Source organism: Colius striatus, chromosome 4 (assembly GCF_028858725.1).
Source record: "Colius striatus isolate bColStr4 chromosome 4, bColStr4.1.hap1, whole genome shotgun sequence".
Taxonomy (NCBI): domain Eukaryota; kingdom Metazoa; phylum Chordata; class Aves; order Coliiformes; family Coliidae; genus Colius; species Colius striatus.
Window position 1 is genome coordinate 33,804,428 of NC_084762.1, and position 11,646 is coordinate 33,816,073.

The 11,646-nt window shown below is 42.0% G+C and overlaps 1 protein-coding gene across 1 annotated transcript; it reads left to right on the top strand.

Annotated features, from left to right (window-relative positions):
- The first annotated feature begins 3,644 nt into the window (after positions 1-3,644).
- On the top strand, positions 3,645-9,209 carry LOC133625387 (interferon alpha-inducible protein 27-like protein 2B). Its single transcript, XM_061995941.1, has 3 exons — positions 3,645-3,803; positions 8,044-8,190; positions 9,055-9,209. The coding sequence occupies exons 1-3, from the start codon at positions 3,656-3,658 to the stop codon at positions 9,081-9,083; spliced, it is 324 nt and encodes a 107-aa protein (XP_061851925.1). The 5' UTR covers positions 3,645-3,655; the 3' UTR covers positions 9,084-9,209.
- Positions 9,210-11,646: the final 2,437 nt, after the last annotated feature.

The window sequence follows — 11,646 nt, forward strand, 5'->3', positions numbered from 1 at the left end:
CCTGGATGCTGAAGATCTTTGGTTCAGTCAGATTCTCTACAGGTTTATTTTCTTCAATTAGACCCTTCAAAAGAGTAATTGTTTAAAAGCTGTTTGAATAATCTCTTTTGAAACAGAGGTTTATGGGAAAACATTTATGAAAAAGTGACCTCAATGAACACGTTACTGGAATAAAAAAAGGTGACTACCAAAAGCAGACTATGCAGAGATTAATGTCTGTGATCAGCTGCCCAGACTGACTATGAGGAAAATATCTCTCAGTGGCACACTAGTGAGGACTTCAGGGAAAACACACCAAAGAGGCACACCAGTCTGTATCCACAGATGGACACAAGTGAACAAGGTCATTCCCAAGCAAACTACAGAAGAGCTGCATGCACATCTGGTCATGTTGGTTTAGTTGGTATTTTCAGCTTAACATGTTCCTTTTGGTTTGGTTTTGGGGTTGTTTTTTTTCTATTTAAGCTGAAGAAGGGAAGAGTGCCCATGGCTCAAATTTCCAATCAAGCCTCTTGTTTCCCAGTGCCTCTCAAAAACCATATAGTCCAAACAGAAAGTGCATGCTTTCTGACACTGAAGGATTTCATTTGAACCTGAAACTCAAGAGAGTTAAACGTCAAGCTATGTTAGCTACATGTACAAAATCCTCAGCACCTAAGGCTACTGAAATTGTAGTGACACTGAAAATAAAGGCAGTTGTACTCTCGGTATTCATGGCTTTGACTCTCTGTTCTCTGAGGCTTAAAAGTGCCACTGGATGCTTTTCAGGTCAGTTCACACCACCCATCTCTTCTCCTCAGGTTTTTAGATTCTAGACTAGGGAAATTACTAAGATACTCTCCTAGATCTAGTTTACTGTACTGATGTCAGGCGCAGTGATACAAAGGAGCTATTTTCTCTTTCCTTCCATACTTTGACTAGAAGTTGCATCCATTTGGCTCTTAAAATGTCATTACTTGGATTTTTGGCAAACAGTCCGCAAAAACTTAAACTGTGCCAAGCTCCCTGCAAATTCAGCTGGATGTTGGCTACACTTGCTTAATATCTTGGAAGTTACACTTTCTAACCAGAAATACCAGTAAAACAGAGCAAAAAAGTGTTAGAGGACCATCTAGGAAAATGTTTCACACAAAGCTGGCAGGTGAGAGGAGAAGCACATCTTTCTGGATCAATGGGTGGAGGGAATGGACCTCTGGAAGCTGTAGGCTCAGCGGCTGAGTTATTGTTCCCAGTCCCACTTCAACTGCGGCACTGGATCTTTGTAAACTGAAGGCTGTGATGTTAGTCACGTCACATGTTGCCAGGGCACAGTAAGGCCCTGTCCCACCATCCTAAGCAAGTTGAGCACAGTAGATCCAGAGAAGCTAGGAAGGTTGAACCAAGAGCCCAAATCATCAGGCAAGTGATAATGCAAGCTCAAGCTCAAGCCAGAAACATGCATCAACAAATCAGGTTCAGATGTGGTGATGGTAGCCAAGGTTAGTCACAGTCCTGTGACTGTTGAGTAAGTCTAACCTTGCTAACCAGGCAGGTCCAAGGTCAATTCATGAAGACAGGCTGCAGTCAATGTGATATGGCTGTGATGGAGCTGCAGACCTGTGCACCTACAGCATCACTCAGGTCGGGACTGAAGGCCCAGGGGAGGCTGGCTAGGGCTGTTGAGACCCAACAGCAGACTCAGACTTGACACAGGTACAAGAGTCATGCCTTGGCTTCATTCATTTTCATACAAGAGATTATGCCAAGTTTTCCTAATACACTGAAAACAAGTAAAGGAAAACCCCTTCCAGGTCAGAACCTCTCCATAACTTACATTTGCCATGCCACTACAGTAACAAGACCATGAAGGTAGGCAGAGCTCAGCTGTTATTAGCACCATGACTTCTGCACCTATTCACATGCTCGTCATCCAGCTCACTGCAACCATACAGCAGATTTTAGAGCCACCTCCTTTCTGACTAGGTCCATGGCACACTTCTGAACTTTCCTTGAATGCCTTTGGTGGCCTCCCTCTCCTTATTACATTCAGTTTCTTTGAGTTGTTTCTGTGAGAATACTATTAATTTCTCCGTTCCTTGCTTATTCACTGATGTGTCTGTCAATCACAAATTGCCTTGAGGCACTTTGCTTGCAATAAAACCTTTATTTCATGTATTTTTAACTCTCTTTAGTTAAACAACTTTCTGCATATCCATTATGAATTGTGTTTTAGGACAGAGTAAAAAGTCATCACATAGAGAGTCCTGCAACTTTGTGAAGCCTTCATTCCCTGTGGCTTTGCCAGACTTCATCATCATTTCCCGATGGGCTGCTTAGAATATTAAATAAATTATACTAACAAAGCACCAAAAGATTTTAGCAGTTTTGAAGGAATGATCTGTAGAAATACATACAAAGAAAGTGACATTTTTGGTTTTATTGTCACTTTGAAGAACATAGCATTAATTGTCCCGTTCTTACATGGAATTTTACTTGCATTTAAGCTGCAACTTTAAATATTTTATAACATTACATAATTCAAAATGATAAATGAGAGACCTGAAAAATTATGGGGATAAGGATGCATCATAATTACAGAAGCCCTAATGCAAGCAGAGTAGAAAATAAACATAACAAACATTAGAGTGAAACTAACAGATATGAATTAAAGAGAAATTGAATGCAAGAAAAGAGTTAAAAGAACAGTGCTGCTCCAGGGTACTTGGGCCAGATATGCCACTGCTGTAATAAACAGAACATGTAAGAAGAGAGGAACAGACACACTTTGTGTTGTCTGTTCTATAGCTCACCATGTGTAAGACACAGATGTTATATAACCGTTAAAATGTTACATTTTTGTTCTGTGTATTTTCACTTTGAAAGTCACCTCTGTGGTACTGTGGCCTAATCAGACATTCATCTTTACATAAGGGAAGTGGCCCATGGATTTTTAAACAGCCTTGTTCAAGCTACAGTTTAAGAAAAACTGCAATAAAGGAGTATATGTCATTTGCAGAGACCTGATTATTAAAGAGGTTCTGCTTTAGCAGGATTTATGTGAGGAAGAACAAAACATCTCTGTCAATCTGCTTGTCTGATGCAAGGCCCCTTAACAGTTCCTTCCATAAAGAAATTAATTTCATCCATCCGTTGTTAATTGAGTTCTGATTTCCAGCTCTCTGCAAGCCATATTTTTGGGGGGTAGCTGCACTGCAGCTGAACTCTGGGTGCTATAGCCAGCTTGAGTCGCAGTTTCTGCATGACCACCACTTTGCTGACTTTTCATCTATTGTCTTTTATTCAGAGCTGTATCAATTCTTAAAACAAAGTGCTGTCTTCTACAGGTGCGATTCAGTACAATGGAGTGCAATGCAAAAAAAATGAAGAAGCAAAGTTCTCAGGCAGATCAGTTGCCAATCAAAGATTCATAGGTTACAAATTTGTGTTAGTATCACACAAGGAAATTAATCAGTTTGCCTAAACTTCATCCTGACAACAGCAATAAAAAGCATATCCAGAAAGCTCAGTTTCATTTCCTGAATGAGGATGAGTTTTGGTTTTGTTTCTTTGTGATCCTGGTAGCAGTTTCATTTCTCCACTGTTAGTCAAGCAGTGTATAAAAAGACCAGCTGAACCCTGCAGTGCATAGTTGGATTCCACATTGTCAGAAGCAGAAATGTCTGACCAAAACGTCCGCAATGCTGGTTTCACTTCCTCCGGGATCAAGGAAGGATCACTCGCTTCCTCAGTGATGTCCCGAGAAGCAAGAGAGTTTGGGGGAGGTGTGCGTTCCGGAGGCCCCACTTCTACTCTCCAGGAAATGGGTATGATCTATAGTGTGTGTGGTTTTGCAGTTCGGTGCATAAGGTCAAGCACTTTTTTTTTATCCTTAAAATTTGCTTGCTAAGTAATCTTTTCTCACTGAAGACAAGAGATTCCTGTATTTAACTGCATGTTATGAGTGGGATGCTATTAAGGGTTTTTTCTATGTATGTACATATGCATGAATAGCCACATACATATATGGTATTCATGAGATTCAGGACAGTGTTTATTTGAAGTTTGTTTCCATCAATAACATGGAAAGTCATGGTAGCACTAAGCAATGATATGCTTATGCAAGAACATGATCTGTGTACCTACATTCCATATAAATTATCACACTTCCCTCACTCTTTACACATACACATCCATACAGGGAGAACCCATAAAATCTTAGGCAAATGCCATAGCAGAGGGAAATTAGCTGCAGTCCAAGAACTGAATTCACAGAGGGAATATATATACATCCTTGACAGTACATATCTAAGCACTAAAATTAGGCATATCTGGCTTTCACCTGAGCTGACCCTGCAGGTTCTTGCTTTTCTGCTGCATGCACGGAACAATCCCTGACCTGATGACTCTAAGCATCTTGACATTTGTTTAAGTCCAGGTCCCATGGGATTCATGCACAAGGTATTCTCCCAGCTAGCTCTGCCCATGGGACCTGATTCAGCAGGCATCCTCTAAGCAGGCATAACTCCTGAGAAGAGAGTGCCCCACGTAATCCTGCTTTAGCCAGCAGCATAGTAGTTAACTCGCTGACTTTGGATAAGGGCTTCAAAACCCTTTCAGCTGTAGAGGTCTTTGATCCCCATCTCGCATGTGTCAGGAGCATGCTAACTAGTAGGCTGGTTATAGCTGGCGATCTCTGCCACATTGGTCAACTGCTGGTCTACTCACTTTGAAAAACAGCTAGAAGTCTACTGAAGGATGGAGTTGAACCTAACTCTTCCTGTCACAAACTGGGAGGTTGGCCAGGTGAGCTGGCCAGGGTCCAGATTTAGGGCATCTTTTCATAGTAAAGAAATGCAGTAAACTGGATTGAGAGGAAGTAAGTTTGGGATGTTTTTTACAATATGATTTACATTGCTGCCAATAATATTCATAGCATAAGGCTCTCTAGAATAAGAATAAGTCACATAAGGGTTGTTTAGAGAGATAGTGCATGTGACTCCTGTGGGGCATCCTTTAATTTTTACTCTATATAATCTGATCAGTGAGCATAGGTTACTGAATACAGTGTTTATTGAATATTCAACAGCAGAGAGCTTACGGGATGGTAGCAGCAGAGAGACAGGATATGAGAAAGAGTAAGGAGAAAACAAGGACCAAGGGAGAGAAGAGCGGGCAGAGCTGCTCTCAGGCACCACACCAGTAGAAATCCTGGTACACAGGAGACTCCAGTTACTTAACCTAATCATACACTGGAGCGGAATCAGCTGCCCAATGTTGCCTTCTGTTATAGGTAGAGGTGGTACATGAGTGCCCAGCATACTCATAACCAGTGGCAAAGTCTTCAGTGGTGATACCCTACAGACAGCATGAAGTTGCAGTTTCTAAAACGAAAGACTGAAAGACTGCATCCCTCCATGCACTGAGAATCTTTAGAAGAGGGAGAAGCAAAGTAAACATTTAACAATGGCTAATTTTAGTCTTGCAATATCTGTATCAACTATGGACTATATGAAAACTGCTGTTTTGGTGAATAGAAATCTGCATGTCTCAAGGAAGCCTTAGCCATTACTACAGGAGAGACTCCAAAAGAGTTTTTATCCACGTGAAAAATACTAGCTCTGTAACATTGCCAAGACAGGTGTGAGCTTTGGCTCCCTGCAGTAGGAGAGCTTGCCATACGTTCTTTGCCTGATTGAGAACTAAAAGGGACTGATTTCATTTCCGCAGGTGCTCACTGAAATCTCTCACTCTTCAAACACATCTTCTTAACCTTTTCATTCAGACTGTAACCCTTCCTCCTCCCAGAGCAAACACGCTCCAAGGAGAGGCTGATTCTGCAGCAGGGCATGAGTATTGTTCAATATCACTTTACAGAAGATGTTATAACAAGCTCATCACCAAAATATTTGAGCATCCTCCAGGAGTGCTTTAAGCATTATCACTAACATTTGTCATCACTAATGCTTTACCCCTCTCTCAGGAGAAGAGCCTGAAATAGAATATTTTGCCTGAGGCTTATTTATACTGAGATGGAGAGGTAGATGTAAATTGGCCATTGACTGGCATGGCTTGCTGTGTTTAAATTTTACAGGTATCTGTTAGGTATAGGTTTATGCTATGGAAAGTGACACAAAAGGAATGTATCCATCACCTGGAACAGTAAGTGGTGTGGTCTGCAACAGTCCTTAATTGCTGTACGAGTTTTCACCACAGTCACAAAATCACAGGACCATAGAATGGTAGGGGTTAGAAGGGACCTTTAGAGATGATCAAGTCCAAAAACCCTGCTAAAGCAGGTTCACCTAGATCAGGTTGCATAGGAACGTGTCCAGGCAGGTCTTGAAAACCTCTGGAGGAGGAGACTCCACACCCTCCCTGGCCAGCCTGTGCCAGGGCTCCCTCATAGGAAAGAAATTTTTCCTTAAGTTTAAATGGAACTTTTTGTGTTCCAGCTTTTGTCCATTACCCCTAGCCCTATCAGTAGACACTACAGAAAATAGTACTGCCCCATCCTCTTGGCATCCACCTTTTAAATTCTTATAAGTATTAATGAGGTCCACTCTCAGTCTCCTCTTCTCCAGGCTGAACAGCCCCAGATCCTGCAGCCTTTACTCATAAGGAAGATGTTCCAATCCCCTGATCATCTTGGTGGCCCAGCACTGGACTCTTTCCAGAAGTTCTCTGTCCCTCTTGAGCTGGGGAGCCCAGAACTGGACACAGGACTCCAGATGAGGCCTCACCAAGGGCAGAGTAGAGGGGAGAAGAACCTGTCTTGACCTGCTGGCCACACTCTTCTGATGCACCCCTGGATGCCATTGGCCTTCTTGGCCACAAGGGCACATTGCTGACACATGCTCAGTTTATTATCAATCAGGACTCCCAATCAGTTCTCTCTCGTCAGAGCTGCTCTTCAGCAGTTCAATCCTCAGACTGTACTGGTGCATAGAATTGTTCCTTCCCACATGACTCTGCACTTGTCCTTGTTGAAGCTCATGAAGTCGGTCTCTGCCCAACTCTCAAGCTGATTGAGATCCCACTGAATGGCAGCACAGCCTTCTGGGGAATCAGCCAGTCCTCTCAGTTTGGTGTCATCAGCCAACTTGCTGAGGGTACACTCTGTCCCCTCATCCAGGTCGTTGATGAAGATGTTGAACAAGACTTGCCTCAGAATAACTCCTGTGGAACTCCTCTGGCCACAGGCCTCCAACTTGACTCGGCTCCATTGAACCCCACCCTCTGGGCTCTGTCATTCAGCAGTTCTTGATCTGCCTCACTGTCCACTCATCCAAGCCACACTGACTGAGCTTTCTGATGAGGATGTTATGGGATGTGAAAAGCCTTGCTGAAGTCAAGGCAGATGACATCTGTTGCTCTCCCCTCATCTAGCCAGCCGGTTATGCTCTCATAGAAGGATATCAGGTTGGTCAAACAGGATTTCCCCTTGGTGAAGCCATGTTGACTCCCCCTGATAACCATCTTTTCTTTCATGTGTTTTGAGATGGCATCCAGGATGAGTTGTTTCTCAGAGGTGAGGCTGACTGGCCTGTAGTTTCCTGGGTCATTCTTCTTGCCCTTTTTGAAGACTGGAGTGACATTGGCTTTTCTCCAGTCCTCAGGCACCTCACCTGTCCTCCATGATTGTTCAAAAATGATGGAGAGAGGCTTAGCAATCACACCAGCCAGCTCTCTCAGCACTCATGGATGCATTCCATCAGGTCCCATAGATTTATGGATGTTAAGCTTGCCCAACAGGTCCTCTGAAAACTGTGATTTCAGCAGAGACAAACTGTGCTGAAACCATTTTGGAGATCCACATTTATGAAAAGCAATCTGCAAAAGAGTTGTAGATTTTTTTGTTCTGGGAGCATCCACAAAATATTACAAATGTCCTTTCCCCAAGGTGGCAGCCACAAAGCCACACAATGATGGAATAAGTCAAGTAATCAGTAATCTCCTTGTCTTTTGGTACATTTGCTAGCTTTGAATTATTTTAAACCACAATTATTTGTAACTAACCCTCAAGGTTCCTCTCAGTCAGTAATATCTCCTTTGTAATTGTTTCAGGTGCCAAGGGCTCAACCCATTCCTCAGGTTTTACCAGCAGTGGGATTACCAGTGGATCCCGGGCCTCCCAGATGATGTCTGAGGAGGCCAGATCTCATGGAGGTGGAATTCCCAGAGGTGGTACGACTTCCACTGTCCTATCCATCTGTAAGTCAGAGTCCATCTGATGAAGATGAATTAATAGATGGCTTCTGAGGAGTCAGTAATATCTCAAATCAAGAGTACATTTACTAGATCAAAGGAGGTAAATAAAGGAAGTGATTGCATTCTTCTTGAAGCAACACTTTTCCTGTTTGTGGCCATATACTTGATAGGAAACTGGAACTAAGAAATTGGTGGAAACTATGCCATAAAGTTGCAAAGACATGGGTGGTTAGCCGATACAGAAATTCAAAACACATAGTGACAGGAAAAAAAAAGTCCAATGGAAGTTCAGGTTTATGCTTTAATCAGCACCTCAGTGGAAGTTAAGGACAAAACCAATAGCTTCTCATTTGGACATATAAAACAGATGATGTAGGAGGAAACAGTGAAACATGAGAAATTGAGTTATCAGATTGACAGGCAGGAATCCTTGGTCCACTTTTTGTGGCCTCTTAGAACAAGTTAGCTTTCTTTCCTTTAAAGGCAATTAACTGAGTCAAAAGCAGAGGGATCTACCTGCACTTACCAGGTCAAAGCAAAGAACACCACTAGTTTTCCTAATCACCCTGCCAAGCTAAAGCAACCCACACCTAGATAAATCAAACTGAGGTCTGAGGAAGCCTGGTCTGTACCTGAACGCACCAATAAGGATGCTAATTATGGTAGTGCGATCCTATGGGATTTGGAAAAGAAGGAGAGACAGGATTCAAGTTCTCAATTTTATAAAGTGTCTTTAAAAGCATAACACAGACCTTTGGTCTCTGACCTGGGAAGAGTTGTAAGCAATGCTCAGATGTTCTGTATGTTTACCTATACTGCAGCTTTGTTTTAAGTTGTTCTCATACATTTCTTTGTATTTGTCTTTAGCAATGGGTGGCAAAGGAGGAAAACGCTGAACAGAAGAAAAGCATCGGTCCATCAGTAAGCTCTGGACTTAGATCATCCTTTACCAACAGAGTAATTTGACAGCTTCTACTCTTTGCTCTCTCTCTCTCACTAACATAAAAAGCAAAGCCTTTCTCACATGCACAAATAAAGTTTCTGTTAAAATCATGGATTCTTGCACTACATTACTGGGGACAGGGAGGAGGGGCAGGTTCTTCCTTGGTTAACATTCTCTGAAGCACAGATACAGACAGACACAAGCCCATAAATGGAAGCTAAGACACTTTGGACTGCACAGGTGTCTTACAAAAATCCTGGGTTTAGTACTCTCCAATTACAGATACATTGCTTTTGTTATTTTACAAGACCATGGTTACAGTGCAAGTCACCCTGATGTGAAAAAGAAGCATAGAAACACTTGATAAGGGGCATCCAGCAGTTCCCTCTGGATGTAATCCTAAGGGGCTATCAAATTAAATTCTACTTAATTAAAAAATACACATAAGCAAATGAGAACAGGTCCCAAGAAATTTCACATCTCAGAGATGCAATTGCTATTTGTACCCCTCTACTATTTCCAAGGTCCCTTTCATATTATTTTCATTTCAAATCTGTTTATCGACAGGTGTTAGCTTTGTCACAATTGGACCAAAACTACTTCTGTAAACCTGTAAAGTCCTCATCCACCCTTCCCTATCACCTCCCTCACTCTGTATTTCTAAAAAATCCACAGGATGCAGTTTCTTCTTCCCTTTCCCCACCCCAAGATGGAGGGACAGAATCTCATACCTTCAAGAGGTTTGTGGTGACACAGTCAGTGACTTTTCTCCAACAGATTCTGTCACCCAGTTTGAGCATTCCCATCTCAGCTGTATCTCTTCATGGCTGGGAGACATGTTTGTACCTGTTCACCTCACACTTTTAGATATGGACTTCTCTGTTCTACCTAGGCACCTTCCTGAATGGACATAGGAAAACAGTGTTTGCTTTCAGTTGAACCAAAGTTAGATAGAATTTATTTTTTTTTTATGAGAGGAGGAGTGCTGGCATGGGGTAGAGGCTGATGAAGAGGGGAAGAAAGGTATTTTCACTTCCCCTAAGTCTCTGTTTTATGGGATCAAGCTGCTCTCCTAGCAAGGTTATCTCTTTGGCAAATGCCTAAATGCAACCAGGAGTTGAAGTCATAAAATCATAGAACAATTTCATTTCAAAGAGACCTTGGTGAGACGTGAATGGGAGCAGTTCTCTAGTCCAGCTTTCTTCTCAAAACAGGATTAATCTTAATGTTAGATTTGTTTGCTTAAGGCTTGGTTCAGTCAGGTTTTGAAAATCTTCAAGGAGGCAGAAGTCACAGCTTTTCTAGGTGACCTGTTCAAAAGTTCCACCACTCTCACAACTGAAGTTTCTTTCCTATGTTGAAATTGAATTTTGTTTGTTGCAGTCCCACTTATTCCAATAGATCATTAACTACATACTTATTAACAATGTATTTTTGAGTTTTCCATTTCAGAGATTCATCAACAAATATGCTTTCCCAAACTAGTTCCTAGGCCTAAAAAAATGGTGAACATAGGACTAGAAAAACCCTTTGCAGAGCTCAGTGCCTCCCGGTGCCATTGCTGAGGATAGGCTATTTGCAGATCTCCCTCTGTCCTATTAACAGGAATGGATGTTTTCTCTCCCCTCATACCTTCTTCACAATCACAGATTTGGAGATCTCTTTGCACAACAGCAGTTGGTTATATTTACATATTAGCTTTCATAGTTAAGGATCTTGAAATGTTTTATTCACTGAAAAGAAAATGCAGCAACAGAATCACACATGTGCTTGTCTTTATGGTCAGTAGTAGTTTACATGCTTACAAGCATATGAAAACTTCCCTGCTCATTGTCTGCATCCTGGTTATCTCCTGCTCAATTGTTGCCACTCCCATAAATCTCTAATTGTAATATTGCTATTGTATTCTGTAACCAATAAAGACAAGTAGTAAAATATTTAAGTGTTCAAGATTCACAGACAACAATCAGAACCAAGGACACAAACATTAGGATCTGGAAACTGGTGTCACCAGTCCATGAAGAGGGAAGGAAGAAGCTGCTGTTTTCACTTTGATGTTGTTTCTGTCCGACTCTTCCCTTGTGATTGTCACAGCTGATAACAGGCCTGCCTTCCCTTGTAGCCTCCAAGTAAGCAATCTCCTTTCTCACTTTCAAATTCATTCCATAGTCATCCTTGATTGCTTTCATGGCAGCAGCTTCACAACTTTTGCAGGACATCAGCAAGCTGCTGTTACTTTCCCACTTTGTCTCACTCTCTGCAAGAGCTATGCTGGAGCACTTTGCTGGTTTGGGCTCTCCACATGACCTCATTTCACCTCTAAAAAAGGACTGCAGCAGATTTGTCAAACAACTATTGGGATATAGGTAGAGAAAGCTGGTCATGTGCCCTGACATTCCTTGTTTGTGGCAGCTCCACTGCAGTTCTGCCATCTCTCCCCATGGGAGGGAGAGAGCATAGTATAAGGCAATGCGATTTTGAATGAACAACATTTTATGTCTACTTGTTATAGATTA

What these genes read in the sequence shown, in the direction of transcription:
- LOC133625387 (XM_061995941.1), top strand. Translation starts at nt 3,656, where the DNA reads ATGTCTGACCAAAACGTCCGCAATGCTGGTTTCACTTCCTCCGGGATC. An exon ending in TTCTACTCTCCAGGAAATGG is followed by an intron (nt 3,804 to 8,043) that starts GTATGATCTATA and finishes TAATTGTTTCAG; the next exon opens with GTGCCAAGGGCTCAACCCAT. An exon ending in TTCCACTGTCCTATCCATCT is followed by an intron (nt 8,191 to 9,054) that starts GTAAGTCAGAGT and finishes ATTTGTCTTTAG; the next exon opens with CAATGGGTGGCAAAGGAGGA.